This window comes from Pieris rapae, chromosome 15 (genome assembly GCF_905147795.1).
Source record: "Pieris rapae chromosome 15, ilPieRapa1.1, whole genome shotgun sequence".
Taxonomy (NCBI): Eukaryota; Metazoa; Arthropoda; class Insecta; order Lepidoptera; family Pieridae; genus Pieris; species Pieris rapae.
In genome coordinates, this window is record NC_059523.1 from 2,015,324 (window position 1) to 2,039,681 (window position 24,358).

Consider the following 24,358-nt stretch of genomic DNA (forward strand, 5'->3'; position numbering starts at 1 on the left):
GGCGTGTGTCAGGTACGAAAAATTTACTTGCCTATTAAAAATAAAAAAAAATACGTTTATTTTGAAACATAGGATCATCATTGTATCACTTATTCCACGTCATTAAATTCGAGCCTGTTGACATCTCTACTCATCGGGAAAGAAGACAGAGGGTGTTGAGAAAAAACCCGGCGTAAAAAACTCTCGGTACTCTTTTCAAAAAAAGCAAATCATCAAACAATTCAACAATATTTAAAACAAATATAGCCAATTAATTTCGAAGTAGCCTGCCCCGCACTAGTCCCAGGCCCTTATATCAACTAGATAATCACTAACTTTATAGTAAGCCTTTTTACACAGCTTCTTTAATACATTTCTTAAATTTAATAAAAGGCAGAGATAAAAGAGCCTTTGGGATTTTATTAAAGAAGAGTATCCCTTTTCCTAAAAAAGAATTACTAACTTTAGACAGTCTAGTAGGGGGAAGAATTTTTTTTTATAGAAAAAATTAGAAACAAAATATCCCGAAACATACAGAAATTTGAAGCACACTCACCTGATTCGTATCAGATATATTAAGAGGTGGTAATTGCTTTATGTCAGGCTTGAATGTGGCATATAACTCGTTACGAAAATTGTCTGTCGATTTTTGACATTGCTTCAGCATTTCGTCTACTTCTTTGCTTTGTCCTAGAGAAATATTTAAATACTTTAAATACACGATTCATGAAAATAGTGTTTATGATTTAGACTTTGCCGGATTAAGCCAACGCGGGGCCTATAGGGTATTAAAAAAATATATTTTTGGATTTAATATCGGCAGATATGTGTCATCTCTATATATAAAATTTTTGTGTCACAATGTTCGTTGCCATACTCCACCGAAACGGCTCGACCGATTCTAATGAATTTTTATTTATTTATTTATTTACACTTCGTTGCTAGAAAGAAACACGAATAACACAATATATATAAATTACAAGGGATGCAACGGGCGGCCTTATCGCTAACAAGCGATCTCTTCCAGGCAACCCGAATTTTTATATGCATATTCTCAGAATCTGCTACAATCTATATTTCAAACCCCTAAGTGATAAGGAGTGGCCACCCTAAAATATTTATTTAATTTTTTAGACAAAATTTTTTGTTTTTACTTATTATAAAAATAAATAAACACAATAATAATAATAAAATACAGCATACTAATTTTCATCTACCCTCTACGATCAACCCTTATTTTTTATTTATTAGTTAAGATGTTATGACTTGAACTGGTGAGGTTTATAAAGAGAAAAATTACAGAAAATCCTAAAAAGTTTTCATTCCGGAAAACCAAACAGTCTGGGGTAGCATAGCAAAATGTTCCATGTTGGTACTAAAAAGCTAGTCTAGGCATTTAGGAAACACGAAGTTCGCGAGGGCTAGTTATAATTTTTTGTCAACATAGATAATAAAAAAAAAATCAAAATCCCTATATAATACACAATATATTGTCTATACAATTCAAAAGGAAATACAATATTTAACTTACTCTCAAGGTCCTCCATTTCCGTCTTCAAACTATCAACACTTTCCAATAATCTGGTTTCCATATTGTATTTATCCCATTGCTCGTTAAATATATCAGCTAATTGTTCTTTAAGTAACCTAAAATACAGTAGACATTAAAAAAATCCCTTGTAATTTTTAGAGAATTGTAAAGGAAACCTACATTCTCAGGAAAGCACATTAAAACTAGTATGAGCCTTTGTCATATAGACTTTGATGAATTCAAATTAAAAATTTATTTATTCATGTAGGTAACAATGTACACTTAACGTCAACAAAAAGAAATATTAAATGAATTTAATTTTACATTTACTGCCAGTACTCAAATCAAGGGCGTAGAACGGAAGAGAAGAACTGGCAATAAACTCTCCGCCACTCTTTTTAATCGCCAAGTTTTTTTTTACACAATGTTTGTAAGGAGCTCCAACCACTACACCATGTTCCATATGACATCTTGAGTAATAAAGAATATGACTATGATATATGAATTGACGAGTGCTTTTGTACATACACTTATGCAGTCTAATGTATGTACATAGCTACTATTATGCGAATGCGAAAATTATCCCTGGTACATTCGAAATTACGACCTCCATCGTCCTTAAAGTGAGTCACCACAATAATCAGAAATATTTCTGGAGCCCACGAAAAAGGGGCTTAAAATGAATAAACACTTTTTTATATGTATTTTGACAGCAAATAACTGTTTGGCATTAAGAATATATATGTATAAATAGATGTTTTTAAAACTTATAAGTAGAATTGGAGAAAATAGCCAGACATTGTTATTTCTACTTACTTAGCCCCTTCCTCTCCCACAACCTCTTTGGCTAAGTCCACGGGATCCACGTCATCATCAGAGTCTGAATCCAGAACTTCTATTGAATCCTTTATATCTTTGCCCAAATCTAGCAGGACAAGATTTTCGAAGTTACGTATACCCTCAATGAGTCTCTGAAAAGAATTTATAAATATAATGACGACTGTAATGTTTCATGAACATCTGTCAGTCAAATAGGCAAGGTGATCAACCTTTTGTGCCTGACACACGCCGTCGCCTGTTTATGTCTAAGGCAAGCCGGTTTCCTCGCGATGTTTTCCTACACTATTTTTTTAGTTATTTATTTACACTTTGTTATATTTAAAAAGAAAAGTGTGTTTACTTATCTACGCATTATATAAAAATCTTTTCAAAAATTTTATTCTACATTTGTCGAAAAAACGACACTAACAATAGAAAAAAGGTATTTAATACATTGCATGCATATATATAGTTGAATAGTTTATTTTCTATTATAATTTTAAACAAAATGTTGACTATAGCTAACTTCAGGGTGTCGGTTTTTCGTGACGGTGTGCGCGCGCATAGTAGAAATTTACCCTCATCATTCCTAACGCGCCATAAGAAGTATAACTTCAAAAAACAAATAACACAAAATTTATAAGGGATGCAACGATGCCTTATCGCTAATAAGCTATCTCTTCCATTATTCTCTATCTCTATTCTACTAGTGCCTAGCCTGGGACCAAAGCTATGACTTCATGGATGAGAGTCGCCCGCTGAAGCAACTAGGCCATCATATTAAAGTCTAAAACTACAACTAAAAGGCCGAATTTTAAACTAGATTAAAATTACCCGCATCATGAGCACATACCAACATTTATGTACATACCCATACTTTTACACCATCACACAACACGGCCAAATTAGGTATTACTTAGTATTGAATATTTTTTATTGTTCGTAAATACGTATTCCATCTCTGGCTATATTTTTATTGTAATTGTTTGTTTGTATAATATTTGCTAAATAAAAATAAATACTTTCCACAAAGCTTTGAATAATACAAAACACCTACCTCATTTCTTCTTACAACAGCCTCCGCACATATCTCGCATATATATCGCAATTTCTTTGCGTTGTAAAACGACAAGGCACTACTGTCCGCCACATAAAATACGTTCGACAGGTGTGGACACGCGTCGTTGACACATTTCATACGTTTCGCTTGAGAGTCTTTTACTGCCGACGTATCTTCAGTACTATCTTCGGCAACTGTAAAGGAACCCTTGACAAGTTATAGTCTAGATATTTAAGAGGATTCGATAAGTCAAAGTCAAAATTCATTTATTCATATAGGTAACACAATGTACACTTGGGAATGTCAACATTTTTTTAAATGAATCTAATTTTACATTTACTGCCAGTTCTCAAATCAAGGGCGTAGAACGGAAGAGAAGAACTGGCAATAAACTCTCCGCCACTCTTTTTAATCGCCAAGTTTTTTTTACACAATGTTTTGTAAGGAGCTGCAACCACTACACCATGTTCCATATGACATATCACTACATATTATGTATTATAAAACAAAGTCGCTTTCTGTCCCTATGTCCCTTTGTATGCTTAAATCTTTGAAACTACGCAACGGATTTTGATGCGGTTTTTTTCAATAGATAGAGTGATTCAAGAGGAAGGTTTATATGTATAATAACATCCATTAAATAGTGAAGAAGTACTGTTATTTTTGAGGTTTCTAATGTGATGTCGTAAATAATTACATTTTTTCCGCTTACATTGCAAACGCAGGCTGAACCCTACAAGTTTTATCAAAATAATGTACTAAGTATTGTACACATTGCAAAGGTCTACAGAAAAGTCCCTGATGGTATATGTCTATCTCTTATGGATAACCCACATTTTTATATACAACGTTCAAAGATTTTCTGTAGTGTAGTTAGTATCAGCATTGCACCCGTGCGAAGCCGGGGCGGGTCGCTAGTTGAGTAATAAAGAATAAAAAAATAAATTAAAAAACAAAGACTTGTCCTCTATCAGCAGGAGGCATGGTGAAATAGGAGCACGCACTTACATACTCGTGAGAACATACATAATCACTGCAGAAACTGATCGTTTATCTGGTTCTGTTTAGTATTAATTTAGGTATTATTTAACAGGGACAAAGGGCAGGGGACTCATGTTATGTTAAGTGATACCGCCGCACATGGACGCTCTTTCCGTTAAGGGGCTCGGAAGTGCGTTGCCGGTCTTTTAAGAATTGAACGTTCTTCTGTTGAAGAACCCTAGGTCGCATTAGTTCGGAAATATTTCAGTTGGCAGCTGGTTCCACATAGTGGTGGTGCCAAAAATGTCTTACAAAAAACTTACGTACAAGGGTTAGAAGTTATACTTCATTTGTGTAACAAGAGAAAAATCTTATCAAAAATTTTATTTTACTTTTGGAGAAAGTTGAGTCAGAATACTAAATTATCCTTACACCCTTATCACCAGATGAAACTAAATATGATACCGAAGACCATGGACAAATTGCCAAAAAGTCCGTACGTACGATTCCTATAACGCCAGCAACGCACTCGCGAGCCTTTTTACAGTCACATAACATCGTCAACTTCAACATGCCACCAATGATATTACAAAGCGCTTAACAGACTTTCATTCAAAGCAAAATTTTAATAATTATGCTCATTTATTCATATTATTTAGGTAAGTACGCGTACAAGTAATAAGTGTTGCGATTATTTTTCTATAATTTGTGGTTTAATAGCATTGTTTCATGTTCATCATAAATACCTTGTTTATCAACCTCCATGTCCTCATCAGAATCCAAATTAAATACTTCGAATAGTGCGACTTTTGTCTGAAAGTTTTAGAATTAAAATATCATAAGCCTATAATAATTTATCAAAATCTATATTGTCATTGGTTTACGCAATTAACTATGGTCTGATGTAAAACATTCGAGACAAATGAGGGAAAACGTTTTAATCACGGAATACAACAATTTTAAGAAATCAAACCAGACCATCTCACATCTTATTATCATAAAGTAAAACGTATTTAAATAAATTATGGGATTCTTAAACAACTTAACTCCAATAAAATTAACTTACCGTTTTTATAGACACCTCCGCTGTATTCAGTCTCGCCTGTAAATTTATGTAATATTAGGAAAGCCGTAACCATAGACTAAAAATTTAGTTTCCTGTTATAAAAGACCAAGAAGGTTCGATATGCATCTGTTTGTCTCGCTCGCACTTACATATCTTGGTGTAATGAGGTGCGTAAGAATTGTAGAGGTGCTTATCGATAATGGGATAGGTATAAATTAAAAATCTGCGTATTGCGTAAAGAAACGTAAGTAGTACGGAGTGTCACAATAAAAAAGCATATATTTGTAGACTTTTAGATTTGTATCGTAACGACCAATAAAGAGTCAGAGTACGTGCGTAGATACCTATGTATCTGTCGCAGCCAACTAGCTTAATTAGCCGTTCAATTAACAGCCTAGCCATTTAACTAACGGCCTAAAAGATATTCAGCTAGTTGATTAAATAGCTAAGCAAATGACTTGGATTGACGACATTACTTCTCTCAAACTCGAAAGAAAACTCTTCAAACTGTCAATATGGCGTCGGCAAACCACAACTTTGATGGTGTGATACAAAGTTTCATGAAAAACAACAAGTACAATAATAATGTGAATTTGACTCAATTAGAATAAACGCTATGGCAGAATATCTTTCAGGCCGTTAGTTAAACGGCTGGGATGTTAATTGAACGGCTAATTAAGCTAGTTTGCTGCAACATACCGATAACGGGATTCATTAAGTGTAGATTTCTACTCTCAGTGACATTTATTGACCGACAACACAGATTAAACTGCTTTGTCTTTAGAAAAACAACACTCAAACATTTTACGAATAGCCATATTATACTATTTACTTACAACTTTACAAGCCGCCGGTTTCGGTATACCGCTTATGACTATCTCCCCCTCTTTCACTCGTATATCGGTATTCGCTATGCTAGAGTGAGACGCAATGACATCTATACCGGCCGGGAGGTTCACTGACGTCACATTCGAATCGTCTTTTGTCTCTTGAACATCTAAATGATAAAACATTACAAATAATTATTTCGTGTAACTATTGGTATATCGTAGATTTTCTATAATCGGACGTAGGTCAAATGCAGTCTATATAAAAACAACAACTCATATTTATGATATATAAATACATATATAATACATAGCTGCAGCTGAGTTTCGTTATCAGACGTCAAGGACTCAGACTACAAAATACCATCCGCACATAAGCAGATTCCCTCCCCTCCCCTCCTCTTGTCAGCAAAAATAAGCAAAACTCCCAAAAATAATGGAACAAAAAACGTATAAAATTTGTTGGAATCCTCAGAAAAGTATCTCGTTTTCAGAATAGACAATGTTTGGGTAATATGTGTAAAAAAGTAAATACCCCCTACCCCCATACCCCAATAGTATTTACGTAATACTTGAACGGCCCCTTAGGCCACCTCCAACAGCGTACCAATTCTTGAAAGGCCGGCAGCGCACTTGCGAGCCCTCTGGCAATGTGAGTGTCCATGGGCGGATCACTTAACATCCGGTGAACCTCTTGCTTGTGATCCAAGTGTCAGTTTTATACCTCTTCATTCCTTTCAATTATTCCTGTTAAATCTGATTTAAATAGTCCAGCCATTTTAATCAGGTTTAACAGGTTTAATTACAAAATATCAGTTCAGAGAGTACTTCTTTCAGTTTTTATTATCTATCTAGATTTTTGTCTGTTTTGAAAAAATAAAGTCTTTAAACCAATTATCTAGGTATCAGGATAAAATCACTTACCATCCTCGGAATCTAATTCAACAACATTTGTGTTGACAGCGCTGGGAGATGTTTCAGTTTTTTCCTCTGGTAAATCTGATCGGTGTAATGATAAAAGATCTTTTACAATTCAATTAGAGGTATTATTATTAATCTAAGGATATTCTACTTCTTCTCCTTTGTTTTTAACAACAAATTTTTAAATTATTTTTTATTAATTTTTAATTATTTTTATTACTAAACACTATATTTTTATTGGTTATGTTTAATATAATAAATAAATGATTATAAAAACATGACTTTATTAAAAAAAAAACAACGTACCTTTACATTTATTTTCGTCATCAGAATTGTCAGATATTTTAGATTCTATGTCAATTGAATCCTGTGCTTCGACAGTCTGTAAAACATTTAAAAAAATTATAATACCATACACTAAAACCTATATTAATAAAATAAATCGGCTTTAACATTTTTAGGTCTGAGCCTCACACTTCTGTATCTGTTTCATGATCATTTGTCAATCTAATAGGCAAATAGGTGATCGGCCACTTGTGCCTGACACACGCCGTCGACTATTTGGGTCTAAGATAAGCCGATTTCCTCACGATGTTTTTCCTTCATCGTACGAGCGAATGTGATATTTACATAGACAAAATGTCCATTGGTGGACAGCCGGGGATCGAACCTACAACTTCAGTAGGAGGAGTAGGAGTTAGGAAATACGGGATATTTAATCAGACAGTTTTTAGATAGTACAATTCATGAAGACGCGCCCCACCAATTTTAGGTTGAGAGGATCGCGGGGTGCGGGGAGTTTGCATCGAGCGTCACTTGCGAACCGTCAGCGATTCATTGTAGTGTGCGTAACACTCAAACATTGACGGAAACTTGCACACGTATACTATAAACGGTTAGGAGGAATAGTGGGGCTCGTCTTCGTGGATTGCACTATCCGTAGCTGTAAAACTATAACAACTAACTAACTATAACAGTACAAGTATGGTTTTCATATCCCTATATGAATAAGTATGTAAATGTTTAATGGAAAAGGAAAATCCCGGTCCTTATTGGAGGAGGCCTTCACCTCGAGAATGGGTTCTCTTTAAACATAATTGCTAAGATTTCCAAGAAATATTTCCACAAAGAAACAGGAAATACAATTAGTGTATCACGAATTTTACATCACATTTACTTCAATAAATCTATTATTAAATTTAAGTCATAGACAAAACGCTGTAAAATTTAAGTGTAACAATCAACAATTACATACCACTTCCTCGGCATCTTCGTTTTCGTTAGCCTCATTAGTACTTTCTTCTTGCTGGAAGTTTTAATATTTATACTTTTATAATAGCGACATCTATGCATATTTTGATATATTGAGCTTTGAACTAATTTATGTGTTTATTCTCTGATTCTCTAAGGAGGATTAAATGTATGGTCTTATTGCAAACATAATATTATAAGCGTCCAATAGCTGTATGTTGTTTGTCTTGTACTGAAGTCTGACCACCGACGCTAATCTTGAAATGAAACTCGAAGTGAAGTTATTTTACAATGCGAATCAATCTTACTAACGTCCGTCCGGCAAATCTGCGTAAATCTATCTAAGAATATATAGTATATATATTGTTAGATATAGATATATTATACATACATACAAATAAGATCTTAAAACAGCCGCGTTTCCGTTATGCAAGTACTTGCATGCATGTATGACGGCATACTTATTCTTAGCCCTTAATAAATATAAATATAAGAAACAAAATATTGTTTTACTAATCCAGGTGTTTTAGAAATAATAATAACATAGCAACAATTTATTTCAAGTATAAACTGAAATTATTTTCCTTTTATTAACAGTAACTTTTTTTATGCTTCATATTCTGTCAATAAGTATATTTATATACATTCTTTTAATTCAAATATTGTGATTTACTTGTAAGATTGAAAAAAAGGGCTTGTAGTTTTTTGTACAAACATAATATACACGCATATACTACATTCTACTACATTGAAAATATTTTAAAACAATGTTTTTGATCTGTTTAGAGTTTATGTTTATGCTAGATTAGTGAATACCTGATCATCCTTCTGCACACTAAACTCAAACGGCCTGTCAGCAATTTTTTCATCCTCTTTGGTTTCTTTGCCATCTAATTCTGATTGACGGGTATTTGAATCCTCCGACTGTTCAACTGTCATTTGGTTACTGCTTTCTGTAATGAAATATGTATATATATGATTTTAAAATATATATATTTTAAAGTCACATACATGTACACAAATGTATGTAGATTTTAGGTCTAAGACATGCCAGGTTTCCTCCTGATTTGTACTGACATACTCCAGGGTTCTGTTAATAGCACAAATGGAAAATATGTTAAGACTTCAGCGTGACTATCTGGTATAAATTAAAGACTGTGAAAATGTGCTCACCATATTCTGGATCAAATTCTTCTTCATCATCCCCATTATCAGCCTCTTCGTCCTCTTCTTGATCCTCATCGTCTTCCATCATATGAGATGATTCAGCCAAGAGTCCAAGACTGTCTGATGTATCTTGTGCATCTTCATCAGTTTTTGAGGTAGAAGGAATGGGGTCTGTGCTTTCTTTAACTTTCTGTATTTGGTCTTCAATGGGTTGAATTGTATCTAGTTTCTGGATTAACACTTTGGATGAGGATAAAATAGCATCATTTGTCATATTGAGGTTCCTAGATGTGGATAGAACAGCATTATCCAATTTTAAAGTTGCATCTTTGAGATCTTTAGGTTTACTTGGAACGGCATCATCTGGTTTCATGGCTTCTTCTTTTTTGGTATCATCTAGTGCAGGGTGGTCTACCCTTAGGTCTTTTAGAATTGTTGTACTGTCATTATCGACTTTAGTATTTTCTAATGCAATCTCAGAAATTAAATTTGAATTCTCTTCCCCAGAGTCTATTGATGTGCTTGGAGTTTTATGATCTTGATGTTTTAGATCTTTTGATGATGAAGAAATATTGTCTTGGTCCAAGCAGTTATGTATAGTTTCTTTACAGGTGTTTAAAATTTCATCATTTCCAATTTCTTTTGATGATAGTGGATGAAAATTATCATTATTTTGTATGTCTTTGGACAACAATGGATCTTTCACATTCTCGCTAGATATTTGTATATTATCTTGCATTGCTTTTAAATTATCTCTTGGTTTTTGGTTTAAAATTTGATCTTTATTGTGACATGATAAAGTTGTAGGAGTGCTAACACACATATTTGATTTATTATTGGTTTCAGCTACAGTTGTCATACACTCATCTATTTTATGGCCTATGTCACTGGTTGAAAGAATGCACTCATTTTCTATGTATTTATCAGATGGCAATTCAATAGAGGGTTCTTTGTCATTTTCTTTAGCTGTTACTTGTAGTCCTATTGATTTAACTGTCAAATTAGTTTGGGTTGCTATATTTCCTAACGATAAAACAGTATCTTCATTTTTGGTCATATTTTCTGGGTCTGTTGGCAGAATTACATCTATATCAGATAAGAAACTATTATCAGACTGATCAAGGTCTTCAGTATCTGAAGTAGGTCTGTCATTTGATGCATCACATTTCTGAGGAGACATTCTATTGAGATCATTCAATTCTGTTGTAAATCTTTTCTGGGTTTCTTGCAAATCTTCATGGTGTGATAGAACAGAGATAGTATTGGATGTGCTTGGAGTTGGCTCTAATATATCATCATCTTCTATAATATTAATAATTTCAGGTTCTGGATCCTCAGAATCAATTAATATTGGTTCATCATCAAGTAAGTTCTCTTCATTTTCAGGGGATTTCAAAAGATCATCTTCTATATTGGATGGTATTCTTTTCATTTTATCAGCCTCAATTTCAACTATTGTTTCTTCATTTTTTTGCGATTTCACTATGTGGCTAGATTTAGATGGGTCTTCTTCAATTTTTTTAACATTTTCAGAAGATCTTTTTTTATTTTTTACTAAATCTTCATCATTATTGTAATCCATAATATTAAATGTATCATTCAATTGACAATCACTGTTACTAATATCTATGTATGTGGGTATTTCCAACATAACATTGGGATCTTTAAGAGTTTTTTTTATTATTCCTGTATTCACTGAAACAGAGTTATCATCAATAGTAAGTAAAGGTTTATCTTTTAGTAATTCTGATTCCTCTATTTCAATGCTATTTAAGATATCATTATCAGAATCCTCTAGTGCTACTGAATTTTCACTAAGCATTTTACTGTCAGTCATGGTTAATTTAGGCCGACTTTCCTTCTTAGAAATAGTTTCATCTTCAGAATCTTTCAGTAATTCCATTTCATCAGCTAAGTCCTCTACACTCTGCTCATCATTATCATCGCAATCATACCATTTTAGTTCTATGTCTTCACCTGGGCTAACACAGTTGGTTTGCTTTTCATTCAAATTTTCTATTGAAGTCAAAGGCTTAACTATTACATCAAGAGATTGAATTCTTGATATTTTATTCTCGCTACTATTAGATAAAACGTTCATATCAACATTATTACTAGCATTGCTAGCTTCTGATGAAGAAGAATCCATATTTTCAAAAAGTTTTATTTATAGTATATAAAATTTGTTCATAACAATAACAATACACGGACAATTTTGGTTTTAGGTTACTTGAATATAATAAATATGAACCTTACAAAATACGGCTACACTAAAGACATAAAATTAACACCGACAAATCGCATTTTTTTTTAGTTAGAGATTCTTATTATTGTATACGGCAACCAAGAGCAATTAATATGCAGGAACGAGATGTTTTCTTATTTCTATATTAAAAATTATTGTTACTATTTACTAAACAGCTCACAAATTTTCAAAACTATGACATATGTGAATGTGATATGAAATCTAAAGTCACAAATCACGTCTTTACTTGACTTCTGTGCTTATGACAATTCACCTGTAATTTCTTAATTACAAAGATAGAAAGTGAGTATCACGCGTGAAGACTGTTTATTAAAAATATTATAACATACATATAAGCTTGAAGTTCCAACCAAACTGTCGTACATTTTATCTTTTATTTAGGTTTTAAAATATATACCTTTTACAAACTAATACCACTAAATTTTAAGTTGTTAATTTATTGACAGTTGACACTGACATTTCTAATACAATTATTTGGATTTTTGATCGGGTTCAAATTTCACTTTGGTATTTGGATGTTTAAGTTTTTCCATTTATTATTTTATATTTTAAAGATTTAGAAAGCCGATTTATCACTCTGCATCATTAACTATATTTACTAAGCTTTTCAAATTAAGCTCGACCATTGTCATAGTACCTTCTGTCTGCCACCACGAAAACATTTCAATGTATGTCATTAAATGAGAATTATTGGGATATAACACGAAGATTTTGCATAATATTCCCTATTTAATATTTGATAAAGTATTCTGTACCAACCAGCAAGATCGAATCCAAAATGAACAGTTATTTATCACCTCGTCTGATGATGGGTGCTGCTATCGTAGGTCTTGTGGGCGCTGCTGGAATGTTTCTATATGAACAAGTCTATGCTGAGAAAAGGAGAGCTATGTTATGTAAGTACGATCTTCCCTTCAGAATTACTTCAGGTCTAGTTTCAGGAAGTAAACCAGATTTGTGCAGTGACCATGCTTAGCCCTAAGTTTCGACTAACCTGTAATTTCGATATTTATAAACAATGTTATTTAAAAATACAGGCACCCAGCGACCTATAACTGGTACAATACTACTACTAGAATGTTATTATGCTAGTTTTTTTTTTATAATAATGTACAATTATTTAATTTTAGTGTTTTGATGATTAGTAAAATTAGTATTTATATACTGAATGATGTGATTTTTCTTTATAAATATTACAATAATATACTTAATGTCATACAATTTTTAAAACATAGATATTTGTTCCATGATAAGAAATGCAAATTATAGTATATAAAATATTTTCAGTAAGTGAAGTGGCCAAATTGGACAAGCAAGTATCAAGCATGCGCACAGAATTGGAAGTATTAAGAGAATTACAGAAAGAAACGTATGTATTACAGTTATTTACTCTCATGACTATTAAAGTGTGTTTGCTAAACTTACATAAATTAAAATCATATTTTTGTTACTACATATAACTTTGTATTAAGTAGGAGATTATTTAATGTTTAATAACTGTGTATGTTAATAATCCCTACTATTGGCACATGATATTGTAAATACTATTTCTGCTGCATGATGCTGCGATTGTTTCAGATATCTGGCACATGGTAGTATGACATTTATAAGCTAGAGTATGGTTCTATGCACAATGCATGCTTATATGTTTTGAATATCTCAATGTTTAATGTAAATAGCACAGATGTAATTTACTATCACAATATTACATAAGTTTTTTAACATAATATTATCTACTCCTGTTGTTAAAGACGTAATAGAAATGAGAGCGAGTCCTCACAGCGTGTTAGGTACAGTTTTTATTAAATGATACAATTGTATCATACATATACTTAAAATGATAATAAGCACCATGATCTCTATAAACAGTCTTGTTTATTATGCATTATTACATTTATTGCAAACATAGATTGATTATATCTGTTACATTTTCTTTAGTTTTAAAAGTAAACCAAACAATTATAAATCTAAACAAAATTAAGATATTTTTTATGATTTATATTATACTTATTAAAAACATAGTGTGGACAAATATACAAGTGTTTCGTAGAAATGGTAGTCACAAAGTTAGTCAGTCAGACGCTGTACGTCTTTGACAACGGGAGTTAATGATTTCAGACTAGCGCGGCGAGCGAAAGCAAAGCCCCGAGTACGTCGTGAAGTAACCCCCGCTGGGGACGCAACCGATTCTGAATATTATACCGATTGTCATTCACTCGTTGGTAAGTAGCACATGTGTGATAATGAAAACAAATACAAACTATGGATTTACCTGCCGTTTGTTTATCAGGCTGTTTTTGGAAGAATACTATATACATAGTAATCGGATAATGTTCATTTTATTTACCAAGGCATTAAACAGGCTGGTAACACATTGCATAGAAGTACGTTATGTGTGTCACTAATGAAATCCTAAAAATGTTCTATTGATAGTGTCGTTTTTTCTACAAACATTGAATAAGGCAAGAGGTAATAAGTGAAGACACTTTGTGTGTTTCGTTAGTAATAAATGTTATATATATTTCACAATATTAGCAGATTATTAAAATATGTAATATAAATTAAAAATATAAAAAAACTTTATCAATTTAATAATCATTTCCAGGCACAGATATAGAGTTCGACAGTGAAGAATTTTATGACGTTCCGTCTGACGAGGAAGACACTCTCAAAGAGTCTATTAAAAATGGAGTTCTTACGTCTTCGGAGAGCTTAGAAAAGGTATATCGTATGTATGGGACATTCAATTGACTGCATAGACTGCAGAGAATCGTAGGCAAATGTCCTGTGGCAAAAAAACGAAATTGTATGGGAATTAAATTTACTTGCGTTTGGTCACGTGATCATCATTACCCGTTAGTCCATACTTTGACTTATCAATGACATATTATTTAGTCTGTATCTTCTATCATGTACCATGTAGTGTTATACATTTTTATATGAGTTCAAGAAGCGAAAAAATGTATTAATCATATTTATAATTTTGGAGTTTGTTTAAATCAGAGTTCCCCAAACTTTTGTGTCGTAGACCCCTTGTCATGTTTTTCCGTGTTAGGTAGAACCCCTACTTACCATATATTGATTTCCTGTAAATTTCTAACTGTATGTGATGTTAAGTGTTAAAAACTTAAGTAAAAGCATAGGTTAATTCATACATTTATTAATTTTGTTTTTTGTTTTTACAAGTTCAAAATGTTTTGCGACCACATAGCGAATACTAACATCCTACAACTTACACTATTTTATTTTATTTATATAATTTTTTTTACTTCACAAGGACTTTTATAAATAATGTATTTGTTTTGATATTATAAAATAGTATGATGTAAGTAAATAGGTTCTACCAGTGTATGTGTATCCACTATCGTGGAACCTATTTTCATTTCATGGATCCCCAAATTTTTTTTCGCTGACGTAGACCTCTTGCAGGTTGTCATAGACCCCTAGGGGTCGATACTTTGGGAATCACCGGTTTAAACTAATATGATGATTTTTTTTTTTCAGGATACGGTACAGACACCGCCCTTAAAACCGCCGAGAACCGAAAGTACATAGCTCATTTAGGAATTATATTGATGGTATATTTAGATTTTGTACTATAAGACTAGATTTTGTTATATTATGATTTACTTCAGAATATTGTTATTTGAAATATATGTCGACTTCTGGTTTCCCCAAAGGTTTAAACCCCAGCGGTGCAGCAATATATTTTCAGTATGTGTGTATGTTAAAGTAAAAACGTCGTATGGAAACCGGCATGTTGAGCTACTCAAAAACTTGACTAGTGTCAGACAACTGATGGTAGGTAACACCACCGCCAATGGACACAAATATTGCCAGAAAGCTCACAACTGCGTTGCCGGCCTATTAGAAGAAACAAATGATCACAAAACAGATCCATAAACTTTGACCTTTATATTTCATTTAGAGACTTTAGAATATGTTTCTTTTCAGATATACTTAGTACTTCGGGCAGGGATAGTGTAGTTAGTTTTGTGTTAACTGGAATATAGGAAATCAAATATACCATACATATGACACTTTAAATGCTAATTATACACATATGTATGTATGCCGACAACTTATTAATAGCTGTAATAATATAAATATTTAAGAAACTATTTACTGAATTCCATTAAATGTACTAAATAATTAATAAAAATATTATGGATGATTATAAAATTGTAACTTGATTATTTTTCAGTTGTATTAATTGCCTTGAAGTGTCATGTGCGGTTTGAATTAAGATCTGTAAGAAATAATAATTACTTCACATTAATTTTTACCAAAATAACTTTATCTACTTCGTTCGGGTTTATTTCTTTATTTTACTTTACTACTACTACTGTTTTTTTTAAATTAATGTGAATTTTAAGCATTTATAGGGTTTAGTAGAGTACGTCTCGAGTAACGGTCAATTGTATGATGGGTGACCGGTATTGTAATTCATATTACAGAATTATTATTTTTTTGTATATTTCGATGATAATTAAATTGTTACTTATATCCAGACTACCCTAATATTTTCTTGTTTCAAGAATTTCATTTATCTATATTGACGCTGATGAAATCTGAGCTATATATCGTAAACAAAAAACATTTCTCATGACTGAATGAGCCTTATAGTTATTTAAAATTAATAGTTACATAAGATATGACTTACTTTATATACTGGAGTCATACTTAGTCTCTGACCATAGTTGTTTTTATTGTTTAATTACAAGATAATTTAACAAAATCTTGTATTTGTAATCACCGGGTGTCTGGTATAACATGAATTATTATAATTGTGACATTTGATGCCAAAAATCGACCACCGAATAATGCTCAAAATATGTAATTGTATATATGAATTGGTATTCTAAATATTATTAAATATTAGTAAACATTTAACTTTGTGACATTTATTTTATTTTATCTACTCTGAATGAGCTATCATATCCGACTAATAAATGCTAAAATTAAATGATTAATAATAAACCTTTAGGAACATTTATTTCTATTATTAAACATTGATTTGCAAATTTATCCGTTCGTATTATTTTTATAATAGATTGGATCTTTATACAAATGTGAATTTATTACATACATTATTGCAGAAAAACACTCGAATCGTATATATCGGTAATAAATTCCCGTTTATATCAGTAAGAAGTTCAATGACCTTAGGTCTTTGAGAAGGTCTAAGACATCTATACTGTTTAGCAACGATATTTTATGACATTCCATGGGTATTGTAGTTAGTTGAATACAATATTTTGACTTATTCTATATATTTTTATATATGGCTTATATATAAAAATATATCGAATTATAGTCTAGGTAAAATTGAGTAGATATTTAATTTTTATGCTTATATAGCCATAGTTTCATTTTTAAATATTGCATAACTTTTAAATACCGTTTAAATACTCTTATTATCGTAATGTTATGTCATGACGTGTATTAAAAAGCATTAATTGAATGAAATTCGAAGTCGAATTATTAAATTACATATATGATTTTGTGACATTACTATATTACCTAATTCATATTATTAAAATAAATTGATTTAATATGCGAATTAAATAACATTGTGGGTACGGATTTATTTTGTTAAATAAAATGGATTGCCAAATGAAAGTTTTTTCTTTAAAATACAACTTGTAGTATTAATCTGTGTGTTTAATTTTTTTAATAAATTCACGTTTACTTTTCATGAACTGGCTACAGCTGCAAATTGGTCTTAATATACAAGTTAAACATAAAAGTTTTATATTCTTTAAAATGTGTTGTTAATTATAACATTACTATAATTTAATAATGTTTCACTGAAATAATTATTGAAAATAATGTTGTCCAGGAAGGCATTAAAATTTGTGGCATAAAAAAGGCCGCCAAAGCATCCACTAAAAATGGTTGTCCATGGGTGAGTACTGCCCGTTTTGGGCTTCTAATATGCTCGTTTGCCCTGAGCTAAAAATATATATTGAGAAAAAGTGTACACACGTAAGAACTAAGAACTGAAACTACTTTATGACCAAATATTTCGAAAAATGATCTACTTTACAGAAATTAACTTAGGTTAAATAAAGTTAAATTAGAGAATTTCAAAATTAAATAAAAAAACTAAATATAAATTCTGATATAAAATATATTTTTTGTAAATTAATTAACTAATTAGTATTATCGTTAGTCTATAATTTAGTAATTTATGGCTTCGAATCAACCATGGTAGTGACAAGAAAAGGATGGCTGGTAACGGAAAAATGTGACTCGTAACCGAAAAATGTGACGGTATTTTTTTTCCAATAATGCCGATAATGAAGTTTCACTTTAAAAATCGTAAGTACAATATTTTGGAACTGTGAGCATGTTCTATGTTCGGGACACATTTGTTTTCAAAACTCACTTTCTATTGCACATTGACTTGGGCTCCTTTTTAAACGGTTTTATTTAGCTCACCCCGTTTGTTTTATTTATTATTCTTGGGTCAAATTTAGTAATTCAAATTTCACCCTCTTCCTGTCAACCGATTAATCTGAAATTTTGTATACACTTTGGATTTTGGTGACAATACAATTATGTTTATTCATTATCATTATAAATTCAATATGGCCGCCGCTACAAAATGGCGGATCATTTATGTTTTATTAATCCCATCAATATGGGTATCAAATGAAAGGGCTCAACAAGCACAATACAATATACTAATTATCGAACTTAAAAAGTTTTTTTACCTATTTTTTTTTAAGTCGTGTTTAACTTTTAGCGGCGTCTAAAAGTAAACATCCGAATTTACATTCAGAGAATCTTAATATTTTTGAGTTGGCGGCACTTAACACAACCCATCGTAGATTAATCGGCAACTATGTCGGATATGCCTGGGTCCCTTAGGTAGAAACCCTAGCGAACCCGGAGGGCGTGTAAAGGGCTGAGGTGTTTTTAGTGGATGAGGTCTCGCTACCCCTCTGAATAGCAGAGGGGTTTGAGTTGTAGACGGGGAGAGGTTAAAACGCGCGGGCCTGCGTATGCGTATTTTAACCTCATTTAAAAAAAAAGCTTAGTCGGCAAATAATCATAATGCCCTACATGGTTTAGAATAAAAATAAAAAGTCATAAATTTATTAAATATTTATTAACTATTTATACAAAACATTTTCCTAACACCATGTTTGTGTTTACAAAGCAACATACATATGGTCCCACAAATTAACTAAAATATACCCGCAAGCGAAATTTGTGACTACGCCAAGCGTGACCACTATTATATACATCGACATTATTTTATTCAATCTAGATTTATTATAATAAAATGATTATATGTATATCTTTGTTTTTAGTTTTAACTAAGAAATCACACTTGACGTATACTTATCACGTACTATACAATAATTGTGACAATCACACAAATTGGCCATATCAGATTATAATTTTTTTAATCTACAGAAAATTATTTATGGTCAAAAACACTCAGTAATTGTTTATGGTTTAGCTATTAATGTCATGAAATTTTTGTATTAAGGGTAAAAATTATCGGATACGACCAATTTAACTAAATAATCTGGAGATTTCTGATCCGTAGAAATCTACGTATAATGGAATGTGCTAATAAAAATGAGAATTTGCATATCCAATCTTCAGTTAAAATTAAAACTTCGTGTATAATTCGCTAAAATAAAAAAAATCCACTTAAATTCGAGATGAATAATTTAATTTCAACAATTCATAACTACGAACACATTTTTTTAAATAATAGGCCTCAACACATCTGTAATGATCGTAAATCGAGTAGTGAGACTATTTATAAATTTAGTATAAAACTAATTAACAAAATAATAAGCATGATTATTGTTTCCAAAATTAGCTTTAAAAATTGCATATTTTTAATACACAATTCAAACATACAATTAAAGAAGTGAAATATAGTGTTTATGACACTATCAATGTGCCAAAGCTTATAAACATTCACATATCACACTGATAAAGTATATATATTATTATATATACGGGCCGTATAGTATACTTCAACAGTAACTATTTATTATTTACCCTCAGTTGTTTATGCTTGAAAATGAAATGTATTTTCGACGATTCCCACAAAAACTTAAGACGTTTATATATAATGATTTTAAAGAGCTTTGTTTACGTTTGCCGACAAGAGATCTCTTCCGGTAAAGGTAAGGAGTAAATCGGCCTCCGTAAAACTTGAATATTATATACTATATAGTATATTAACTTTTATTATCTTATTAATAACGATTTGACATAAACGTTCATATACTAGACCCTCTATTTAAATTGTACTAATCGCTTAAATTTCAACCAAACAATCCCAAACTCACTGTCAAATAATTCGATCACAAAAAAGAAATCCCTTTGGCCTATTGAAACTTGATGAAATAAATAAAATTTACTATTTTTGTCATGGTTTTATACATTAAAATAAATATGATTATTTAGTACTAAATCATAAAAAATCCCCCGGCCATTTCATTATATATCATTTATAACCTGCAAATAAATTCAAATACCAAAACAGTGTTGCCATCTCACTCACAACTGTGGACAGTGAAAGAGACTAGTTATTGTAATCCTGTTCTATTTCTAAAGCCGATAATTTTCTCATGAATTCAGCACGTTGGGACGGAGTTAGTTCCTGTGAAAAAATCCAGTAAATATATTTTTCAGGTCATACTTGATGCATAAGTGTTAAAAATTATCCATGTCATAGGCCGCAAGTTGTAGACCCACTCAATAAATCTAAGAAATGACCAAACATTGCAATATACATTGCTTTTAATGTTTTAACGTTGCAATAAAACAAATTTTTATACACACTAAATGACCCGGTTAACATCACCTATGTATGTTTGTCTCAAATTAATGCAAAACTTCAACAGACCAACGATATCCTGATAAATTTCTGCAGGCATATTTAAAAAAATACAAAACACTCAAATACTTCACACAAACACACAATAATAATTACTTGGTTTTACGTAAAAGCTATGTAATTTATTACTAAATGGGGCAGATTACTTTGAAATTATACGAAGGCATTTAAAAAAAATATATAAATTATTTTACTAACCATGACAAGCTGATTAACATTTTGCAGTACAGCATCCTGCTTGATAGCTCTCAGGTTTCTCTCGAGAACCGAATCCTGGTCCAAAGCTTGCTGTTCCAACCACCGACAAACCGCTTCGTTGTCGTGCTCCCATTGGTGAGACTAAAAAATTGGATCAAGTCACACACTATTCAAAATAAAAATGTTACTTATGTAACAGAAAGCTTTATAATGAACTATAAACCAAAGTTAGGAAGTTAATGATTGGTTTATAAAAAAAACACTGATAATAATTAACATGTGTATAGTATTAATCTAAATAGCAAAAAAAATCAGAGAAATTCTGAAAAAAATCGTCAATACATAATAAAATAATTATTTTATTATAGAAATTACTAGCTGTGGCACATTGCGATCGAATAGTTGAGAAATGAGACTCAAAATAAAGAATACATTTCATATATGTTTAATTTTGCAATACTTGTGGATATATAATATTTTTGGTTTTTCCACTGTCTGCGTACCTAGATTTAAAGACTATCTGGGGGTCTAGTCAAGACGCTTAACAGTAGTGTATGTAGAAAGTCGAAAACTAAATTTGTATGAAAATGACAGCTAGTATATGAGACAGGTACCAACTACTAGCTGTCATTTTCATACAAATTTAGTTTTCGACTTTCTACATACACTACTGTTAAGCTGTCTTGACTAGACCCCCAGATAGTCTTTATATCTACATATCTATCTTGGTTTGCTGACTCGGGAACTCACAACATACCTAATTTTATTGTAAATAAACAATTTAATAGGGAACGAGTATTATTTCTCATGTGACGCCATTACTATTGCGTCTGTCAGCGAGTGTTTTCCTCGCTTCCGACAGATGGCGTTGTCAAATTGAAATTCAAATTTTTGAAGGGTACACAAACCAACATAACATAATTCTATACAAAGTTTCAACATAGTCTTCAAAGGTGGTAACATAATACCAAAATTAGCAGCGTTACCATTGTTACCTTCTTTAATGAAATCCCAGAGGCTCTTTTATCTCTGCCTTTTAATAAATTTAAGAAATGTATTAAAGAAAAGCTGTGTAAAAAGGCTTACTATAAAGTTAGTGATTATCTAGTTGATAAAAGGGCCTGGGACTAGTGCTGGGCATGCTACCTCTAATCAATCTGCTATATTTGTTTTAAATATTGTTTGATGATTTGCTTTTTTAAAAGAGTACCGAGAGTTTTTGACGCCGGCTTTTTCTCTCGGCCTACACCCTCTGTCTTTGCCGATGAGTAGGGATGCCTACAAGTTCGAATTGATTGACGTGGAATAAGTGATACCTAGATGATCTTATGTTCCAAAATAAACGTATTTTATTTTTTACCATCTTAGATGCCTAACTACAAACGTACCTGTGTCTCCCCTCGGTCCTCCGTGAACCACCTCCTCAAGGTAGCGGCTGCGGCCCTCTGGTCGATGCTATCCGGCCCCGTGGCATTCTGAACCCTCCTCTCTTGAAGGTTCTGGTGCAAGAGCCTCCGCAGCCTCCAGTAGAGGATCTTCCGCGAGTTCTTCCAGGGGACAATGTCGAATATGCAACCTTTTTCGAGCATACGTTCCGCTGTATCGTGAAGTTCGGCGAATTTGATAGCAATCTATAAATTTAAAGAAGATCAAATATCTATCCCATTTTTTTCAATATTTTAATATTTTTAAGCATCTACATTGTACAATACTTATATTTAATTTCACTAACCTGGTGGTATACAGAGGCCAACTCCTTTTCCCTGGCTTTGGCATTCTTCTCCCCTGCACTCAATTCGCTTTCCAAATCTCTTATTTTACTTTCAGCTGAAAAATTATATATGATTTTTAATTTAAACATATGAGGTCTAAAAACAATTTTTTTTGTTCGTCTTTTCAATTTAAGTTTACCTTGTCTGCCGACGTCCGTCTTAATGAGAACCTCGTCCACAGAGCCTCTTCGATCCAAATTCTTTGATATATCCTTAATTTGTTCTTTCAGCTCTGAAACATCAAATAAACAAATCAATAATCACTTTTCATATATAATGGGGTAGATAAATTACCCACCATTTTAATTAATTTATTTAATGTTTCGATACTATTACAAAATATATAAAAATTCCATATATGAGCATTCAATAACACTACGCGCACCTGGTTACCTGCGTGCACGCACATATACGCACGTGCGTTCTTCTGCGTGTACGCACATATACGCACGTGCGTTCTTGCGTACACAAGAAATATGCAAGACGTTTTCTGTAGTTATTTGCGAGTAACGATAAAAAAATGTCGATGTAAAGTGGCAATAAAAAATAAACATACCACTTATATTGACCAAAATCAAAGGTCCCGGCTAAACTCTATTATATGACGTTCTTAATAACGGCTGTTACAACTTTCGGTTTTTACGACCAAATATGAGTAGTCCCTTCGATACGACATTAAAGTGACTACTCATATGTAGCAGATTTTGACCGTCTTGTGAAGTTTTACCAAATATTAAGGTTCAAAGCATTGAAGACAGTTAATAATTTTAGTAAGATTCGAGTATGCTACAAACCAGATATCCTTGCGCCCAATCTCAACAGTTCCGGATCCAAACGATGCATTGTTTTAACAATATCCCGCTGCTTGAACTTGACTTCGACAATTCCTTCAGGTTCTAATACACCACCCCTAAAAGGATAAAAAAACCACTCATGATATCGATCAAATATTAATGTGAAACTATCGAAGAACGGTATTATTGTGGGCTGATTCTGTATTAATGAAAAATTTATTGTCTTTTACTGCCCAATCTATTTGAAGGAAGTGTTGAATATACGGAAGTGATTGATATTATGTAAAGAGCATATTATTATATAGTAGACGTTGTCCTGTCTACACGTCTTTAATTTCAAAATTTCAATTTTTAATAAGCCATTTTGATGAAAATTATTATTCAAATGTTATGACAATATCTAACGATCCAGCACATGGTCACACACGATATAACACAATGATAACAAAACTTTTTTTAAATTTCGGGACAGACTAAAATTAAAATTCTAATATTATTTAAAATTTGACACTGCGATGGTAGCGCCGTCTGTCGGATCCAATGTAAAACATTCCAAAATCAACAACTACTAATAAATTGAAAATTAATTAAAAAAACATTGTCCAGCGGACAAAATTGTGAATCTAAACCATTCCCAGATCCCCTTGAACACACACAAAAAATTTCGTCTAAATCGGTCCAGTCGTTTAGGAGGAGTTCAGTCACATACACACGCACACAAGAAATATATATATTAAGATAGTATAGTAGTAGTTAGTATAGTATAGTATTGGCTGTGCCACTCTCCTGAGGTACACCCAACTTTCTGTCTCACATTTTACATTCACTCGAACGGTGAAGGATTTGCTTGT

General features: G+C 32.0%; 3 protein-coding genes across 8 annotated transcripts in view; 1 reads left to right on the forward strand and 2 right to left on the reverse strand.

The window, feature by feature from the left end:
• The window catches only part of LOC110997400 (histone-lysine N-methyltransferase eggless), a 29,594-nt gene extending 17,540 nt beyond the window's left edge, over positions 1-12,054 (reverse strand). The window contains exons 1-12 of the mRNA XM_045631278.1: positions 9,609-12,054; positions 9,252-9,388; positions 8,440-8,490; positions 7,491-7,566; positions 7,188-7,262; positions 6,273-6,433; positions 5,437-5,472; positions 5,117-5,183; positions 3,387-3,583; positions 2,327-2,481; positions 1,511-1,626; positions 536-669 (exon numbers count right to left, since the gene is read on the reverse strand). Coding sequence (XP_045487234.1) covers positions 536-669; positions 1,511-1,626; positions 2,327-2,481; positions 3,387-3,583; positions 5,117-5,183; positions 5,437-5,472; positions 6,273-6,433; positions 7,188-7,262; positions 7,491-7,566; positions 8,440-8,490; positions 9,252-9,388; positions 9,609-11,751 — 3,348 coding nt within the window. The 5' untranslated portion in view covers positions 11,752-12,054. The remainder of the gene's footprint in view (positions 1-535; positions 670-1,510; positions 1,627-2,326; positions 2,482-3,386; positions 3,584-5,116; positions 5,184-5,436; positions 5,473-6,272; positions 6,434-7,187; positions 7,263-7,490; positions 7,567-8,439; positions 8,491-9,251; positions 9,389-9,608) is intronic.
• Positions 12,055-12,334: 280 nt separating this feature from the next.
• LOC110998127 lies at positions 12,335-16,896 on the forward strand. 2 transcript variants are annotated; one of them, XM_045631279.1, is made up of 7 exons: positions 12,335-12,764; positions 13,156-13,237; positions 13,620-13,658; positions 13,987-14,090; positions 14,474-14,589; positions 15,373-15,446; positions 15,823-16,896. In XM_045631279.1, exons 1-6 carry the CDS (start codon positions 12,647-12,649, stop codon positions 15,421-15,423), a joined length of 510 nt encoding a protein of 169 aa, XP_045487235.1. In that variant the 5' UTR covers positions 12,335-12,646; the 3' UTR covers positions 15,424-15,446; positions 15,823-16,896. The 2 variants fall into 2 exon arrangements, with proteins under 2 accessions (XP_045487235.1, XP_045487236.1); XM_045631280.1 differs by lacking the exon at positions 13,620-13,658.
• A 2,067-nt stretch (positions 16,897-18,963) lies between these two features.
• LOC110994707 (acetyl-CoA carboxylase) overlaps positions 18,964-24,358 on the reverse strand; it is a 58,887-nt gene continuing 53,492 nt past the window's right edge. For all 5 annotated transcript variants that reach the window (XM_022261720.2, XM_022261553.2, XM_022261638.2 and 2 more), the window contains 6 exons: positions 23,508-23,623; positions 22,853-22,945; positions 22,674-22,768; positions 22,330-22,572; positions 20,942-21,082; positions 18,964-20,506 (listed from right to left, as the gene is read on the reverse strand). In XM_022261720.2, coding sequence (XP_022117412.2) covers positions 20,429-20,506; positions 20,942-21,082; positions 22,330-22,572; positions 22,674-22,768; positions 22,853-22,945; positions 23,508-23,623 — 766 coding nt within the window. In that variant the 3' untranslated portion in view covers positions 18,964-20,428. The remainder of the gene's footprint in view (positions 20,507-20,941; positions 21,083-22,329; positions 22,573-22,673; positions 22,769-22,852; positions 22,946-23,507; positions 23,624-24,358) is intronic.